The sequence below is a fragment of the Anoplopoma fimbria genome, chromosome 5, assembly GCF_027596085.1.
Source record: "Anoplopoma fimbria isolate UVic2021 breed Golden Eagle Sablefish chromosome 5, Afim_UVic_2022, whole genome shotgun sequence".
Lineage (NCBI taxonomy): Eukaryota > Metazoa > Chordata > Actinopteri > Perciformes > Anoplopomatidae > Anoplopoma > Anoplopoma fimbria.
The window spans coordinates 9,507,612-9,525,840 of record NC_072453.1 but is presented as its reverse complement, the minus strand read 5'-3'; the positions used below and the strand labels follow the sequence as shown (position 1 = coordinate 9,525,840).

The 18,229-nt window shown below is 38.8% G+C and overlaps 1 protein-coding gene across 1 annotated transcript; it reads right to left on the bottom strand.

Annotated features, from left to right (window-relative positions):
- Positions 1 to 1,986: 1,986 nt before the first annotated feature.
- Positions 1,987 to 17,560, bottom strand: adam8b (ADAM metallopeptidase domain 8b). Its single transcript, XM_054599154.1, has 23 exons — positions 17,454 to 17,560; positions 16,084 to 16,190; positions 15,259 to 15,332; positions 15,035 to 15,110; positions 14,324 to 14,400; positions 13,729 to 13,939; positions 13,574 to 13,633; positions 12,512 to 12,574; positions 12,250 to 12,419; positions 12,075 to 12,156; positions 11,821 to 11,963; positions 10,695 to 10,881; positions 10,241 to 10,330; positions 9,195 to 9,393; positions 7,914 to 8,016; positions 7,572 to 7,737; positions 7,406 to 7,486; positions 7,217 to 7,301; positions 6,062 to 6,182; positions 5,816 to 5,975; positions 5,668 to 5,715; positions 4,191 to 4,241; positions 1,987 to 3,931 (listed from the first exon to the last, which is right to left on the bottom strand). Exons 1-23 carry the CDS (start codon positions 17,521 to 17,523, stop codon positions 3,821 to 3,823), a joined length of 2,535 nt encoding a protein of 844 aa, XP_054455129.1. The 5' UTR covers positions 17,524 to 17,560; the 3' UTR covers positions 1,987 to 3,820.
- Between the last annotated feature and the right edge of the window lie 669 nt (positions 17,561 to 18,229).

Here is an 18,229-nt window from a genome sequence, read left to right as displayed (position 1 = left end):
TTGTGATTTTTTTTTGTAAAAGTACAGTTTGAGTTTGTACCAGTATGAAAAAGGAGAAGTTTGATACAATCTGAGATAAACTGACTCCGCTTTGTCACCTTCTTCTTCAAGCTGATGACTAACTGTGAGTCACACAGATTAACTTCCTTCCTTCCTTCCTTCCTTCCGTCTCTTTTTAAGTGTTTTCTGGTTCAGCTGAGGACTCACTTTCAGCCTTGTCTGTTCTACAACATGTGGGAATGATTTACCAGCTGTGTTTGATGACTTTGGTGCAGAAATATGAATAAGCTCATCAGTGATTTATGTGTTGTTCTGACATTTAAAGGTTATTAATCACCAAATGTGCAGCCAAATTCTTTGAAACATTGATCGTAAATCTTCCGGAGTAGAACATTAGTTAAACATAAAAACCACACAAAGATCTGTCGTGGTTTTTTACCGTGTAGTTGGAACGTCGTCTTGTTGATTACTCTGAAAACTTGAGTTTAAACCCGAGCAAACACAGACGGCTGCTTGTTTGACTAATACTCTAATATCACCTCCGGAAGGAGTCCAGTTAATCCGCTGATCTGAGTGAGCAACAAGCAGAGACGAGCCACACTCTTTGTAAACACTGTTGTTTTATGAGCTGTAAATCAGAGTGAATCATGGAGTGAATCAGTGAGAAACCGGCCATGCATTCCTCAACTCCCTCCTCCCCCCCCCCTTCAACATTTACAGTTAGATGTAGACATCTGAATTAGTGTGAGGAAGGATTTACGAGCAGGTTTTTTTTATTTTTTTAGAAGTTCTCACAAATAAGAGACATCTTCACAAAAAAAGGCAGGGTTGATAATCTTGAGAAAAACCAGCAAGAGTACGCAAGATTCTAATAATGATCGGACCGATAAATCCAGTTCATGTTGCCAACTCTTTTCCAATAAAAATAGCTAAAAAAGTTGCTAAATCTACCAGATTTTTTAAAATATTTTTTTGTCAGAGCATTTCATTGATTGATTGATTTATTGCTGTCAGAATGTAAAGAGAATTTCAACAAAAATATATATTTTTGAAGAACCAACCCTGCCTTTAGAGTTGAGCTGGTATCAACTTTTTAAAACGCTCCAATAAAACAGGCATCCAGCCAATCATTTGTTTTTTTCACTCTGTTCCGTTCAGTCTAATAAAATGTTTTTTAATGACATGGCTACGTCAACGAGGAATTGAGCAACACTTCAACCGGGACTCAGTGAAAATGTAGCTACGCTTGGCTGTTTTGATGCTTTTGTTGCTCTTAGTGTGAACATAATTCAGAGTGCAGTCACTGTCTGTGCAGATAGCTTTGACTAGCTGATGCTGATGGGAATCTCATTAGTTCTGGAGGTATTTGATTGGAAAGATTTGACCTGCTGATGGCGCTAGATGAAAGTCAGAAACGTTATTACAGTTCATCCGGAGAGGAACATGGATGTCTGAACCAACATTTCATGGCAATTCATCGAATCGTTGTGTAGACATTTTACCAAGAAAACTACAAAATGTGAACCTCGTGGTGGAAAAATTAGGAAAAATCAGAGGATCACCAAAGTCAGATGGATTTATCCTCTGGGGAACATGAATGTTGGTACAAGATTTAAAGCTCTTATTAATAGTTTTCTTTAGAAATGTCTTGGTTTGTTTCCCACAAGAACTCTTGAGTCTGAGTAAAAGCGGAAACAACCAAAAACTCCTCATTCTTTGTGTCCGACTGAAGCCGGAGCAGGAAACCTAGATGACGAGGTCAACGTCTGACTCAGTCTGACCCGCTTCCTTTAGCGTCCCAGCAGAGATAAGATAAGATAAGATAATCCTTTATTAGTCCCGCAGCGGGGAAATTTGCAGGCAAGAGACCAGTTATTATAGATGAGCTGTTAAATTATGTGTTTTCTGGGAAGAACAAAAGATTTCTCAGTAGGATAATAAATATGTTACACCAAAAACAGCTCTGAGAAGTAAACAAACAAGACCTCATTGAGAAAAATGAAACTTTTAATCATTTTGTAATTCACATAAATATACGTCCACAAAACCACAGCAGATAAAATGTAAAATCTGCTGATGCGACATACTTTTGTAAAATAAAGTGCACTTTATTTGGTGCACACAAAGGCCTCTAATGAGAACTAATTCAGTTTTTACATTCAATATATCGCGACGGATTAAAAAGGAAGATTGTTTTTGCTCCAAACTTAAACTTTAAGACAGATGTATACTACTAATTTAACCAACAAGGTATGAACCCAGTGTCTGCTGCCTTAGAAACATAAAAGTGCAGTAAAAAAACAACAACTACTACTTGTTCCTCGAGGCTCCGTCACACACCTCCCCTCGGGACAGGAAACAAAGGAGCATGTAAATGTTTACAGCTGAACCACAGTGACTCACACATCCGAATACTGTGAGTACCATTCGTAGGTTTTCAAGTACAGTGATACAAAAAGTGGTACAAAATGAACCCTGTAGAAGGCACAGACTGGCTTTGGACACAGTTTAAGGACTGTATGAAAATGATTAAGGTGAGGAGGAAAACTGAGGCTCTGCAAAACCCTCCCCTATAATATTTCAAAATAATATAATAGTGTTAAAATGGTAAAACTCATTTAATAAAAACTTAAATGTCAGTCCCTTTAAAGTGATACTGATACTACTAGAGTACTTCATTTGATACTCATGGTGTGAATAGAAGTTGTGCGTGTCACAGCGCTCACATAGCGGTCGCTGCACTGTTGCCATTGTTTGCGCTATTAGCACTGTTAGCTTCTATCCGCCATCTCAGACATGTCTTTGTTCAGAGCCGTGTGCAGGCAGTCAATCCAGGCTGTATGTGTTGTAGCTGCTGCAGTAATGTAGCCGACTACATGTCGCATTAAATTAAAGTTCACTTGCGGTGATGGCTTCAAGCTAAATCATACAAATAGTCTTTTTATTTTTTAGATATTGGCACTAAATTGTGGGTATAGTTTGACTGGAGAAATGTTTATACTACTTGGTACTGGGTTATTCCAGAGTACAGATACCCGGGCCTAGCTTTCATCAGTATTTTTATATTATCAATGTATGAAAAGACATTTAAAAAGGTGTTTCTGGAAGTGATGAACTTATCTTTATGGAGCTTTATAGTGATTTTCAGCTCATTGTTTATCCGTCCGGCCATAACTTTAGTGCTGTCATAGCCTCGTTTTCATCATAAAAGCTGTAAAACCCCACTGATCTCTACCTGCTCAGCAGCAAACAGCAGACAGACTCAGTTAGAGACAAGCTGGCGAACATAGTGGAGCATTTAGCAGCTAAAAAAACTTTTTGGTGGTGGAGACCAAAAACAGAGCAACAAACCAAACGCCACATTAATAATTATCGCAAACATAAAATAGTGCACCCCAAACATTCCTGCCTCTCTGTTTCCACCACTTTCATGACTAAATAAACTGGGCTTTAGAGAGAAGGCTGACGTAAATTATTTATCTGAGATTAGAAAATACTTCAGACATTCCTTGAGCAAACAGATAATCATTTTCATAGGGTCCTTTGCACAGACATTAAATAAATATTTAAAAAAGTACATTTCCATGTGAGCACCGTTCTGCTCACGCTGTCATGAGACGACTGAAACGTTAAATTAAGTTAAAGGAGTCACAAACAGCTGGAACATAAAATGGAGAGTTTTTCCACAGCTGCTTTGAAGCTGTTGGAAAGTCGGCCATCTTTAAAACAAAGAGTCATCTTTTCCAGAACTCTTTGGTCTCTCATACGTTTGATCCCTCTCTTTCTATGTTTATAACTACATGCTGGATGTGAAACCTGATTATTTCAGTGAGATGTTCATGTGAGTCTGTGAAGTTGTGGCTTCGCTTTGAGCAGAGGAGGGCTGGGTTTGACTGGAGGGACGGGAGGGGGGAGGTTTGGCTGCCTTACTCTGAAAAAACAAAACAAGATGCATTTAGGACACATTTATAAATATGACGTTGCTTCTTGTGAATTCATTTGGAAGCCGTCTAAGTAATAACAGAAAACATGTAGCACCACAAGAAACTGTCTAAACTGAAAAAGACGATAGAAGCAACAAATGTTTGGCATTTTTTGCTTCATAACTTTGATTTAGATTATTAATCGATTATAAAAAACTGTTGGTTGTTCAGCTTGACTGCTGAGAGCAGCTGTAGAAAGTGACTCACCTGTGGTTTACTCAGAGGAGGTAAAGGTTTAGATGGAGGTAGAGGTTTTGTCTGTGGAAGAAGAAGAAGAAGATATTTGTATTTGTTTTTTTTACTTTAAACATGTTCAGAGTCGTATTCAGAGTTAAAGCATAAGTCTGATGATATTCTATGAATTACTTATTGGTTACAAATTCCATGAAAAGACCAAAACCACAAAGAATGTATAGATGCACTGTGTGTGTGTATCAAACCCTGATATCTCTTCTTCCTCTGAGCCTCAGAATCATATGTATTGGTTGAGTATATGTGCACATACAAGGAATTTCACTCCATCGCTCTTAATGTTAAAGATGTTTAAGAACAATGATGACAAAGCCACACAGATAAAGTTAAATAATAGACAGGACAGTTATGAACACAAGAAGTCAAAAAAATGGGTGTAAATATATATAAATATATATATAAAGCTCCAACTACCAACAATAAAATAAATCACATTTTTAAGTTTTAAACAAAATAAATAGTGCATATAAATACTAAATGTATGTACAGTTTGTCCATGTAAATATGCCTCTGTACTGTAAATAAAGTGTGTGGGATTTATAATGACATTGATAGGTGATATGTACATATTAAACTATAATAATGTATCCCTCCACCAACCACTCAAGTAACAGTTTACATCCATGTTTGTCCAAAATCTCTTCATTTCATCATTTTATCCTTTTAGACATTTGTGTGAAATTGTCATAATTAGCATATGAATTATTGGGTTGACCACCAAATTCCAATCAGTTCATCCTTTAAGACTCAAGGTGGAGCTTTTGTGCCAAATTTGAATAAATTCCCTCCAGACATTTCCAAAAACTGAATAACAATGAAAACAAATTGCGAACTAAAAGCTGTAACATTATAATCTTTAATGGTGGTGGTGGCTAAACTGGTGTCGGAGGGTTATTGATATCAGAGTTACGGCCTGAGGGAAGAAACTGTTTTCTGTATCTGGTTGTTTTTTGTCCGTACAGTGAGCTCCATTGATGTCCATTTAAAACACATCAGTGTTGTTCCTTCATCACCATGAACACACACACTGTAGTTTATTCTGGCTCAGTAACACACACACCGTGCTGCTGCCAGAAATACTCACTAAAAGCACCAAATGTGGATTCATCCGCCGCTGAAAATAGTCCCCAACAAATGCACTATTTCCTCCTGTTTGTTTGGTAAAAACTACAGTGTGATATGTTATGATAAAAGAATAAAGGTTTAAACAGACACATTGTTGGTTTTGGTCGTTTCACGGGATTTGTTGACATTTCCTTTCTTAGCAGTTTCTCACTGCACGCCTGAATACAGAGAGCTATCTGCAAGTTTTATCAAGTTCTTTGAACTTTAGCAGCCGACTTAAGTTGCAGACTCTGAATGTGATCCTTAGTTTGCATAATGCAGAGATTAGATCACATTGCAAAGTTGTTTTTTGTCTTCTAAAGCTTACCGGCTCAGTTTGTGAGGTAGGCGGCGCTGAGGAGAGTTTCTTTGGTGGCTGGAAGAAAAAAACAGTTAATGAGAATCACAATATGTTGCATTTTTACTTCACTAATCGATTAACTGATCAATAAGTTGTGTGTCGGTGCTGTCTGTACCTGTGGAGCAGCTCTGCTGGGACTCACGGTGACAATCAGAGGAGAGCAGGCTTGTGTTGCTGTCGACTCCATGAACGTGGGCAGACTGATCTGAGGTCTGTCTTTCATGCTTTGCTCCTGAAACATCGGGTTCAACCTGTCTGGAGCTGAATGCACTTTCCTGTGAAGAGGAAACGTATTCAGATCGGGAGTTTGAAGACGAACACAAAGACACAGAGACGAGTTTGAGGGACTGATTTAAGCTACCTTTTGGAGGTGTAGTTGTCCCTGTTGTCCGACTTGCAGCAGATCAGCCCTGCAGCCACTGCAGCGATCATCAGGAGGATGAGGATGGCCGCACACACACCACCTATTATCCCAATCTGACCTACAGGCGGTGAAATCACACCGTTAGAGCGGCTCATTGTAATACACACGACCTCTTTTCATCCTTTTATTAACATCATACAGTATTTAGCTCGTAAAGCTATCGGATTGATTGTCTAGAAATGTAGCTCAGACATTCATGTTCCTCAGAGGATGAATTGTAATAACATCCTGACTTTGCATTAAGCGTCATCATCTCGTGAAAATAATTAAATTTGTCATATTTAGTGCATTTGAGCGAATACCTGATTTTTAGTTATTGAAGAAGATATACTGATAGAAATGTTTTTCATTAAAACAGAATAATTTGGTGTATAGTAATAACCTGAAAAATTATTTTGTAATAATGTAAACGTCATGGTGGCAGAAATTTGACAAACAATGAGAAGGACAAAATTACACAATGCTTTAGCAAAAAAACAAGAAGAAGAAAGCTTCTGCTTAAAAAAAGAGTTGTGTAATTTCCAAATAGTCGCCGTCATATTATAATTTTGTTCATCATATGACTTCATAATTTGGGGAAAAACACAATTGAGCAGTTTACTGAAATTACATGTTAAAGGAGTTTTTCTATTTGATCTGGTGATGAAAGTGTTGTTCACCCTGAACCAAAGTATTTCAAAACGTCTCTTCTTCCTTCTTTTATTTGTGTTTTTTTAAGCCGTTTACTGTGAACAAACCTTCTATTGTAGCAATCAGCTGCAAAAAATACCACATGGGAAAGAAAGCTACTTCTATTCTATCGTTTTATAAGTTGAAATCTGGGAATTTGGATAAAAAAAACTCCTCAAGGCGTTTAACAGAGGTCAGTTTTTAGATCTACAGTATCAGGAAAACTTGATTAAGTCGTTGCTGGCAGAAATAGGAGACCACTCATAATGAATCATTCATGTTTCTTACTGGAAGAGTGATTCATGAAGCAGGTGTGACCTGTTTTTGTGTGTGTGCTGCTCACTGTTTTAAACCGATAGAATGTTTTTTGTATTTAGCGACCACACAGATACATGTACTGTCATAAAGCGAGGCGTCCTGTACCTTGAGGTAAATCTGCGTACTGGATGTCGCAGTGCGGAGGAGCCCAGCCGGGTTTACAGTGGCACTCTTGCTTGTGATTACACACCTGAGGGATCAAGCGCAGTAACAATCATTTAAACATCGAGTCCAGCAGACTTTTAATTCAAAACAGCTGAAAGTTATTTTCAAAGCCTGAAAAAAACCACTCACCCCGTTGTTATTGCATTTCTTTGCACAATCCTCCTTTTTCCCGTAAACCGACAAATCCACACATTGGTTGTCAAGGCAAACCTGGAAAACAATTTTTTGGATTCTGAGCAAAAAACGACCAACATGAGAAACATAACGAACACGTAACGCGTCTCCACACTTTTACCTTATTCGGTCCACATCTGGTTCCTTTTGGCACCATCTCCATGTTTCTTGTCTTATCGTCATCCACGGGCAGTTTACATTCGATGTTGTAAACGGTGTACCCTGCCCTTTTACCGGTGATGGACTCGCCCCCTCCACCACAAAATATAGATCCACACATGAGATTCCTACAAAAAAGAAGGAGAAATTGATCAAGAACTTGTTGCCACATTAAAGACGTTGCACAAACTAGCTTCAAACATACAACATTTCATGCTCATTCTGTGTGCCAGATTTCCCCCTCAGAGGCATTTTTGTGATTAACTTTTAGATATAAAGCGAGCCAGCTCATGATGATACGTACTGTGCAGCACAGGGGAGGTAGCGGGATCCTTTCTTCCCACAGTTAGCACCTTCTTCACCCCGTTTGTTCAGGTTGAAACACACTTCTGATCCAATTCTGGCCCCTGAGGAGAAAAGATATTCATAGTTAACCTCTTGAATTATGGAAGCGTATTCATGCCAGGAGAGGAAAATAGATGAAAAGTTAGAGAAGATAAAGTTGTTTTCCTCCACCAACCAGTAAAGTTACAGTTTACATCCATGTCTGTTCAAAATGTCATCACTTCATAATATTATCCTTTTAGACATTTGTGTGAAATTGTCATAATTAGCAGTTGAATTCTTGAGTTATGGCCAAAAAGCGTTTCGTGAGGTCACAGTGACCTTTGACCACCAAATTCGAATCAAATCATCCTTTCCTCCGGACGTTCCTGAGACATAACCTTTACAAGAATGGAAAGGACGGACATTTTTTGGGTGCACAGCATGACTTTGTAATCTGATGATTGGTCAGTGGAGGTTTGTGAAAATCCAGACGAAATATACAAAGTCAACATCGACAAATGATACTTTTAGTCAGTGAATTTTTAGGGGAAATGTGAATAAAATGATGCACAAGCCGTTTCTTTAAGTTTTGCTGAGCGGATACAGAATCGAACTATAAAGCAAAGAATCTGTGTGTTCTTCGCATATCTCGAGAACCGTTCGTCCAATCCACTTCACACTTGGCGGGTGTTTAACTTTGAACTCTGGGGAGTGCTTTGTTGAATTTGGTGCAGTTGGGACATGCAACACCTTCAATATTAATAAACATGCGAACAGCGCTCTGTGTAGAGATGATTTTGATACAGCAGAGCAGCGCTGCAACTCTAGCAGGCGGGGGTGACAAAATAGAGTAGAGTTCAATGAAGAAATGATCAGACTTTTATCAGCAATATTTTAACCGAACCAAGAAAATGTGTCCGGATACCAAAACTGGAGGACATCTCCATATATGATACCGACAGACAGTGTGGAACAAGAAGATTTTGGGGGTTCAAGTAGAAGAGATGGATTAAAGTTGTTCTTCTGTAGATGCAGAGACATATTCTCTGTGAGAGTGCTATTCATTAAACTCTCTGTAGTCCTTTTATATAATACAAATACACACTATTGACGCAGTCTTTCTTAGAAAGAGACATTTCAACCATGTGACGGTTGAAATTTAATGAGACTACTAGAAACAGACTCCAGGAGGCTCGGCTTGTGTTTTTGAACAGCAAAGGGAGAAACAGTGAATCCCCTGTGTTTGTGTGGAGGGTACCTGTTCCAAACAACCTCCAGCAGTGCTGCTGATGTGTGGGGCATTGTCCGTTGTAGCAGTAGCCCTGCGCCTGGTTGTAGCAGGGCTTTCCGTTCATCTCGAAGCTGTCCTCGGGACAATCCCCCGACGCTCCGGTGCAATATTCAGACAGGTCGCACTCACCGGCTGACTCCCTGCAGACACTCCCGGCCGGTTTGAACTGTGGGTTGAAATAAAAGCCCATTTCAGGTGATTTAGTGGATAAAACAGTGTTTATAATTTGTTTTGTTCTCATGTCATGTTGCATGACATCTTTGAAACTATCATTTGAGGAAGGATGTGGTGAGGTGCATACATGGAAGCAGAAGGATATCACACTCTGTTTCCTGTTATTATTGAACTGCTGCAGTTTCATGGTCGTTTGATTATATTCCTTTATTGATCCCCATGGGGGAAATTCGAGTGTTGCAGCAGCTCAACTACACAGACACAGACAATAAATACACATACTATACAACTACACAGACAATAAATACACATACTACACAACAAAACAAAAATGTCTAATAACCAAACGAGGACGTTTCTCTATGATTGTACTTTCTGAAGACATGTCTGTCCACTGACAGTATAGCTGATCAGGACGTCTTTACTAAGTCTAGAGCTTTCACCATGAGGTTCACATTTGTGTTTCTGAGTGAACCAATATTGGATGGATCGACGTAAAATATTCATGTCCCTCTTCTTGATGAATTGTCATAACTTATAACTAATCCCCAGACCTTTTCAAAGGTTTTATTCGACTAACACTTTGGTTTATGACCAAATACCTGCAAAATCAATGACGTCCCATCAGCCTCTGCTGTGTATTTATCAAATATAAGCGTGCCAACACATGAGAATGTTAGCATGCTTATGTTTGTATTTAGCTCAAAACCCCAGCTGTGCAGCATCACAGAGCTGTTGCATCATTAGTCTTGTAAAATAACAGGTTTGGGACCTCGGGTGAAAAAGATTGTTGATAAAAGGAATCCACTTTAAAGCTAGATTAATGGTTGCTAAAGTACCTGGCAGTTGTCACAGCATTGTCCATGAGCACACTGGGATCCTTCAGTCAGACGACATGTTGAGGCGTCACAACAACGGTTCTTGCATTCCTAGAGAGAAAAAATACATATTTTCAGTTCTTTGTGTATCCAGTAACAGGAATTGCAGTAATGAAAGTTTAGTCAGGCACTGATTAGATTTAAATCTCCCACACAGGCAGTATCTCTGCCAAGAATGTTGTATCTCTGCTGTGAGCACACAGGAAAACTATTTTACTGTTTAAGGCCAAACTCCAGCTCGGGTTGCTCTGAATCATAACTGCCTTCCCTTTTATTAGCTCACAGGAAACCACACCAGTCCGCTAGAACAGAGAACCCAAATGGTATCTTTCCTCACCAAAGGATATAGTTAAACTTTCCAAGGTCCCAAAAAAAAAGATGAATCAGCAGCATTAGCCTCTACTGAAAGTTTTACCTCCACAGTGCCACAGTCACACTCCTCCCCGGGGTCCAGCAGGGCGTTGCCACAGCTCGGGCCGGCAGCGATAATTCTGACGGAGCCGGGTTTGAACAAGCAGGTGGGCTTAGCTCGCTCCATGAACTCAGCGAGCTGCTCCACACTGCAGTCGCTGAAAAACTCTGGGAACGCTTGATTCCCTGTCCTGAAGAAGAACAAAGAAACTTCAGCTTTGCAAAAGATTCAAAGAGCATTTGTTCATATTGTGATTCTATTTAAGATAGAGCTAAAACTAGTATATACACTTCAAGGCCAAAAGCATTTTAACCATAATTGGCCACAACTATGGGCATTCATTTGCAGCTGTAACAGCCTCAACTCTCCTGGTTTCAGTCTTTCCACCAGATGTGCAACCTGAAACAGGGATTTGCTACCAGCCAGACAGAAGAGCATTAAGCGTGATTCATGTTTGTGTGGCCAAAGTGACGTCACACCATGATTCAGGGCCCTTCACGTTGTCTTTGTATGTCTATATTCAACATTTTCCAACTACGTGGAAGGACAGAGAAAATGGAGAACATGGAGGAGCTTTGAGATTGTCAGTTGGCTTCAAGGAAAAACCAGCTCGGAGTATAAAAGATCCAAACGTTTCCTTGTCACGATTCTACGTCAGCTCACGTTCGGTCATCTGTTCTTGCAGAAAGTAAAACCAAAGCTTTTTTAAAGTCCAACACTGGTGTTGGTGATCAGGTCCGGCTCACAGTCCAGTTCATCCTGAAGGTGTTGGATGGTTAAGGTCAGGACCAATCAAGTTCTTCTACACCAAACTTGGAAACTATTTCTATGTGAAGCTGGCTTTTTGGACCGTGGATTTTAATGTTGAAACGGGAAAATGAAAACACAAACTGCTGGAGGAACTCTATTGTCTCTATTGCCTGGTGATTTCCCTAAATTTGAGAAGAAATTGCTCAAACCAAGGACAGGGGGTTGTGTACATACTGGACTTTTGCAACATATTTTGTAAGTGCAAGCTGAAGGTTCATGATGTTCTGGCTAAAATATATAAACAACATTTTGTACCAAAAACAAATATAAGCTGCAGACAGACAGATCTAAAGGTCGGCTTTTGCAGTGATATCCTCACCTGAGCTTCTCTGCCATCACACAGTTCCCACTGCTCTGATATGGACCGCATAGACAACCAGCAGCGTCGTGGGACAATCCGAAATTATGACCCATCTCATGAGCGATGGTGGAGGCGAGGCCTATCGGGTTGTCATGGTGATCCTGGAAGAGAGATGCTTTAAAATTTAGCAGGATGTTTCTTAAAAAACTACCATAAACTCCCTTCATCTCAAGTTGTTGAAGGATTCATGAAGGTTATGTTGTTCTTCATACCTGATTGACTCCACCTGAGTTTTTGGTACACATGGCAAACTTATTCGCCAGTCCCACTGTGTCTCCGTCAAAATCTTTGCCACTGTTGAGGGGGGGAAAAGTCAAACATCAGATCAAACTGGCAGCATCACTTTCTTCAACATCTGCACAGACATCTAAGACATTAGGTCCTCACGTCACAAACTGGGCGTTGTCGTGCTTCGTCCTCTGCAGGAGATCGGCCTGCCGCCACAGGAGGAAGTTATCAAGGGCCGTCTCTGAGTTAAGGTCAACGTTGATGAAGTCTCTGTACGTCCAGATCTCCAAACCCACCAGCATGACGCGTATGTTCAGAGGTCGATATAGCTGCAGGCGGATGAGGAGGCGTTATTCATGAGTGAAAGCACTGAGAGTTGTCGGCACAACGCCAGACAAACAGCTTCCAAAACAAAGATTACCTTGTCAATGTGATTTATAGCTCCAAGAACACGGGATTTAGTCTGGCTTCCATACTGCTTATACTAGAGGAAGAGAAGACACAACATGATCAGATTCATTTATCCGTTTTCTGCTTAAGTAAGGTATTCCAGTCATCCATCTCCTCGGCAGTGTTATCCAGTTCCTCCTGGGGACCCTTGAGGCCAGATATTTAATCTCTCCAGCATGTTTTGGATCAACCCTAGGACCTCTTAACAGTTGGAAGTGCACTGAAAACCTCTAAAGGGAGACGTCCAGGAGGAATTCTGATCTGATTCCCAGAACCACCATAACTAGGTTCTCTTGAAGCGAAAGAGCAGCAGCTTTTAGACCATCCCCCCTACGAAGGAAACTCTTTTTGGCAGCTTGTATCCATGATAAGTTCTTTACCAATCTTTCAATCACTGCCCTCTAGGTTTCTAAATCATTGACAATGCGAGATACAAGCATTGAAGTCCTCCAGCAGAACTTCTGAAAAGTCCTGCAGTGGTATCACCAACCAGAGACACCACGAAGGCCGGATACTCTGAACTACTGTTTGGTGCACTGGCACAAAGAACAGACTGAAGCTTCCTCTCAGCATCTTGTAGTCTCATAGAGGCGATCATCTCGTTCTCTGTGGAAAACTCAGCGGTGCTCATCCGGGGGCTCCTGAGAACCAACCCGATGCCTCTCAGCCTGGGCAACTAAGACAAGAATCAAGTCCTCTCTCCAGGATTTTGTTTCCAGAGCGTAGAGAGTCCAACTATGTAGAGTTGGTATCCCTCCGCCTCTTGCACCAGCTTCGCTGTGGACATGACCTCGATCATTGACACGTTTTCTTTTTGCACGTAATGTGGACATGACCCCGATTATTTTTATGTTATCAACTTGAAGTACCATTTATGGACGTGACCTTGATCATTGTTTCCATCTCAGACAGAGAGGAGAACCAGTCTGTGATGATCATGAGTCGCCACTCCCAGGTTCTTGCCTTTACTTGCTGCCTGACTGGATTAATTTAATGATGGAAATTATAGTTGTAAAGGAATTCAAATATTTACCTCAGTATTGTCCACCACCACAACCAGCTCGACAAACTTCTGTGGAGTGGGTTCGGTTTTCTGAAGGAAACAAAGGAAACAGAAATACAACCGTCACATTGATATTCCTAACTGGATAAACTGAAAAAAATGTTAACTGTACCCATGTCACATACCCACGATCTGGACCTGAAGAGCCCAGCGAGCCGAGGATCCTGGTCCTGGTCCTGGTCCTGGTCGTACAGCGGGGTGTCGTCAGACGAGGTTCCACAGCCGGGCCTGCCGCCGGGCTTCATGTCCTCCTGTCTGTAAACTGCATGATCACCGTCCTCCGTCTGTCCCAGAGGCTCGATCAAGTAAAGCTGCTGTCGGCTTCTCACAAAGCCACTGCAAACACAGAAAACAAGAAGAGGAAGAACGGATCATTTGTTGAAGTCCTGAATTAAAATGGAATAAATAAGATCCGACCTCGGAAATTGCTCAGTTCTCAAATAAAAGCATCAGAACTACATTTAAAGACTCAATAAAAAGGAAAATTAAACACTAGAAATACAGTTATTGTGCAGGAACAGTGCAGGAATATGAGAACATGCCTCAAATTCAATCGTATTAAAGCTGCATTCACATACAAAAACTTCAAAAACTAACTGATTACTAAATATATGAAGCAACACATTTCACAAATACCTGAGAAAGGCTTACTGGAGATAATGTAAGAAGCAAATTACAAAGAAGAAGTTTGAAGTTGTATAAATATCCGTTGTTTCTTACCTAATGCCTGAACAAATCCCAACACTGACCGATGAGTCCTCCACGCCTTTAATGTGACCGTGATAGTAGCAGTGCTCCTGGACGGAAAACATACATTTATCAGATTAAAAACATCAGAGTGTTCAATTACTCACAAAGGCTACCTTTGTTTTTATTGTCCATGACGGTATGATTCACCGGTCAGGAATGTTTGATCTTTATCACGTTGGGTTCACCTTAACTTCACTTAACAAGTTTTACATTGTATCATTTTTGAGGACAAAATACTCAGGTCTCCAGGTACAAATGTTCCATTTATTTTTGTGTATTTGTTATAATGTCTAACATAAAGGTGCAATTATAATTCGGAGAGGACTGGATCATTATTCTAACATTTGGTAGGCTTACATGCATTCATTAAGGCAACAACTAACAATAATTTTCATCTCCTCCAGTTTGATTTAATCCAATAAACAAACTCAATATTTTTGTTTGCTGCTAGTTAATAGTTTTGAGCATGTGGCCAGATCTAACACACTGCACCTTTAATCTCCTAATTATTTTTATAATGAATCCAAACATTTGATGTACATTAAATGTCAAAATATAAAGAAAAAACACTATATTTTCACTTTCAACAACTCTATTAAAATGTCATTTTTCTACAGCAACAACTTTGTGCTAATTTGTCTTAAATTAATGCTTCAGAGGTAAATTAAATCAAAGTCTCACCTCAGTTGGAGTTGTCGTCAACCGTTTTCCATCTTCTGAATAACGTGTCTCAGTGTAGCCTCTCCCGATAAGATTCCTATGAAATAAAAGTGGAAACATTATAAAAGAAGCTTTCATTTTTAACATTTAAATATTTATATATTTCTGGGACAATATATTGTCACAAAATCATTTATTGTTTTTTTTTTTTTATAAAGAAATTCAATTAAAAAACAAATGTTAACCTGTTTTTTTCCAGATGAACTGTGTGGTTCCTCCCTTCAATGGTCAACTCGTACTGAACCGCATCAGGGTAAAGCTGTTGAAAAAAGTTGTTCAGTCACACAACAACTATTGATAACTTTAGAAATTAGACCATTTTGCAGTTCTGGAAAAAATACTCACATCCTCTATTTGGGTAAAAGAAAAAATAGCAATACTTATATAATATAAATACTTGGCTGAGGGTAAAGTTCTGCATTTAAGTGTTAGTAAAAGTACAAAGAATAATTATCAGCAAAATGTGCTTAAATTACATTTTCACATTTCAGAATGTTGACTTCTTTTATATTATATTATTTAATTATTGTTACTATTGCTACTGCATATGTGTGAAAGTAATATTTTAATGTTATATAGATTAATGCACTGATATAGTATATTAATCTTTTAACTTTAATACTACTTTTTGTGCATCACATTTCAGAGGGAAATATTGTACCAACTTTGAATATATATTTTTATACATATATATATATAAAAAAGAATGATCAGGTTATAAAATATGAAACACCCCTTTAGAATCAACGACCCAACAGAATATTAAGAACTTAAATTAACTAACTACTTCTAGCAATAGCAGTGAAATCCTGTATGCACGGTAGTTAATCAGTAATAATAATAATAATGATAATAATAATAATTCATTGACAGGAATAATCTTTAAGGACATTTTGCTGTCAACACTTCTGTACCTGCACTAAAGTAACATTTAAATACTGATCATATTCCATAAGATGATCATATATCGCAGAGAGGACTGTCTGGTATCTCAGGTGAGGTTTAGTCACCTGTTGGTCCTCCAGGCTCCTCTTCTGTCTCCCCTGAAGTCTCTGAGGTCTGACCACCTCATACTTCTCCACGTGAGACAACATCCCCGAGGTCTGCACCAGAAAAACTACACCCAACAAACAACACCGTTATTTAACATTTAAACTGAATATCTGAAGTAACTTTAAACTGTGTTTGAATCTGTTTGACAGACTTCAATGAATCCATCAACACGTCCTAGTTATAGTTCCTCTTCACAGCGTGTGAGAAAGTACCTTTACTAAAGTACTGTATTAAAGCACAATTTTGAGGTAGTTTTACTTTACTTAAGTATATCCAATGTATTTATTTATTTCAGTATTGCAAACTGAATGTCTGTGCTGATACAAACACAACTTGAAAAGCAATTTCCTGAAGAAATATGCAGTGTGAATGCTGAAAAGCCGACACCACACCTAAATGCTTAAATGTGTAAGAAAGTGAAGTAGTGGTAAACGTTGGAAAAACTGGAAAGGGTTCACTTTATATGAATGTCATTGAAAAGTTGAATAACACCAATAATATATAAAAAGTATTACTTTAAATAACTCTCATTATTAAGTACACTTGTCTTAGTGTGCTCACTTTAACAAAGACAGAGGAAGAGGAAATTAGTAAAGACACTCAGTCATAGAGGACGTGACACATAAAACAAAAAGTATCCAAAGAATCAAAAAAGCATAAGACAAATGGGTGAAATAAAATCATAAGAACACCATATAAATAAATAAAAACACTAACACCTGTAGAGAAATTAACAACAACATCACACAACCTACTATGTAAATGTAGGCTATGTATGGCCTGCAGGATATGAGCTTTTCTAAAACATGGATTTAGAAAAGGTTTTAGAAAAGGAAGGAAGTTAAAAAAAAGGCGAGAGGGGTACTTTAAAACTCCAATAATATGTATATAATGCAGTAGTGCACAACTTTATCCAGCTGTAGTCTGTCCTCGGCTGACATTATGACAAACCATTATTATAATTGCTTGTGAAAATGCACCAAACTACTAATGCATATTTCTTTAAATAGCTTTCTTGAGAATAGGAAAGTTGATTTCCGCCCATCTCAAGCTGGAGGACATTGTCACTCCCATGAATTTGTAGCTGTCCACTTTTTAAATTCCATTGTTGTTTATGATAAAAAAAATAAAAAAAAAACATTGAGGTAACAACAACAAATACAATTTATTTACTCAGAACTCATAATCTATGTGTACAAATATGTATGCAGTTTCCCCAAACAACATAGGTAATAACATTATAATAAACACAATAACATATTCTCATACAACCTTTTCCAATGCCAATTTCATAATAAAAGTCTATATTATTTAATTGCACACTTACCCCAGATCAGCCACAGTGAGACCATGTGCGCTCCCATGGTGGTGCGCTCTGCCCGGACACCGCCGCTCATCTTCCCGTTACCCACCACCGTGACTCATCGGCAGCGGCTCTTCCATGGAAGCTCCTCCCCCTTGCGGTCAAGTGAGCTGTGGTTAGACAGACCGCCGGTAAATATAACATTTCAAAATAAAAGCTTTTCTACAGACCAGAAGCAGTACTCTTCACTGTCAGTCACACAAACTCAAATAACTGTTCATGAATCAACCTTTTTTTTTTTTTTTTTTTTTTTTTTTTTAAATATAATGATAAATATTCAAAATGATAAATCAGTAATGTTACCATGTTTTGGGGTTAATATTTCAGTGTTTTACTGATGCTGCTCTACTGTGTATAAAACATTTAGTATAGGCTGATGTACTATGTAGGGCCAGGCCTACTGTACTATACCGTGAAATACAATTTGTAAATTTGCCACTTTTAATTTAAACTATACTGCACATTTTAGTTTCCAAATATGTTTAGGAAGGTCCTGTACAGGTTTTTTTTTAAGAATAATTGCCTGGGAACTTTTCCCTAAAGGTTCTGTACGTGGTATTCAAAATAACCTTCTCGGAACTTAAAGTTACGTTCCCTATAGGTTCTGTAAAGGTTTTTCAAAATAACCTTATCAGAACCTTCAAGGAACGTTCCCTATAGGTTCTGTAAAGGTTTTTCAAAATAACCTTATCAGAACCTTCAAGGAACGTTCCCTATAGGTTCTGTAAAGGGTTTTCAAG

What these genes read in the sequence shown, in the direction of transcription:
- adam8b (XM_054599154.1), bottom strand. Translation starts at nt 17,523, where the DNA reads ATGAGCGGCGGTGTCCGGGCAGAGCGCACCACCATGGGAGCGCACATG. An exon ending in AGAAATGCAATAACAACGGG is followed by an intron (nt 7,302 to 7,405) that starts GTGAGTGGTTTT and finishes TTGATCCCTCAG; the next exon opens with GTGTGTAATCACAAGCAAGA. An exon ending in GTACGCAGATTTACCTCAAG is followed by an intron (nt 6,183 to 7,216) that starts GTACAGGACGCC and finishes CACCGCCTGTAG; the next exon opens with GTCAGATTGGGATAATAGGT.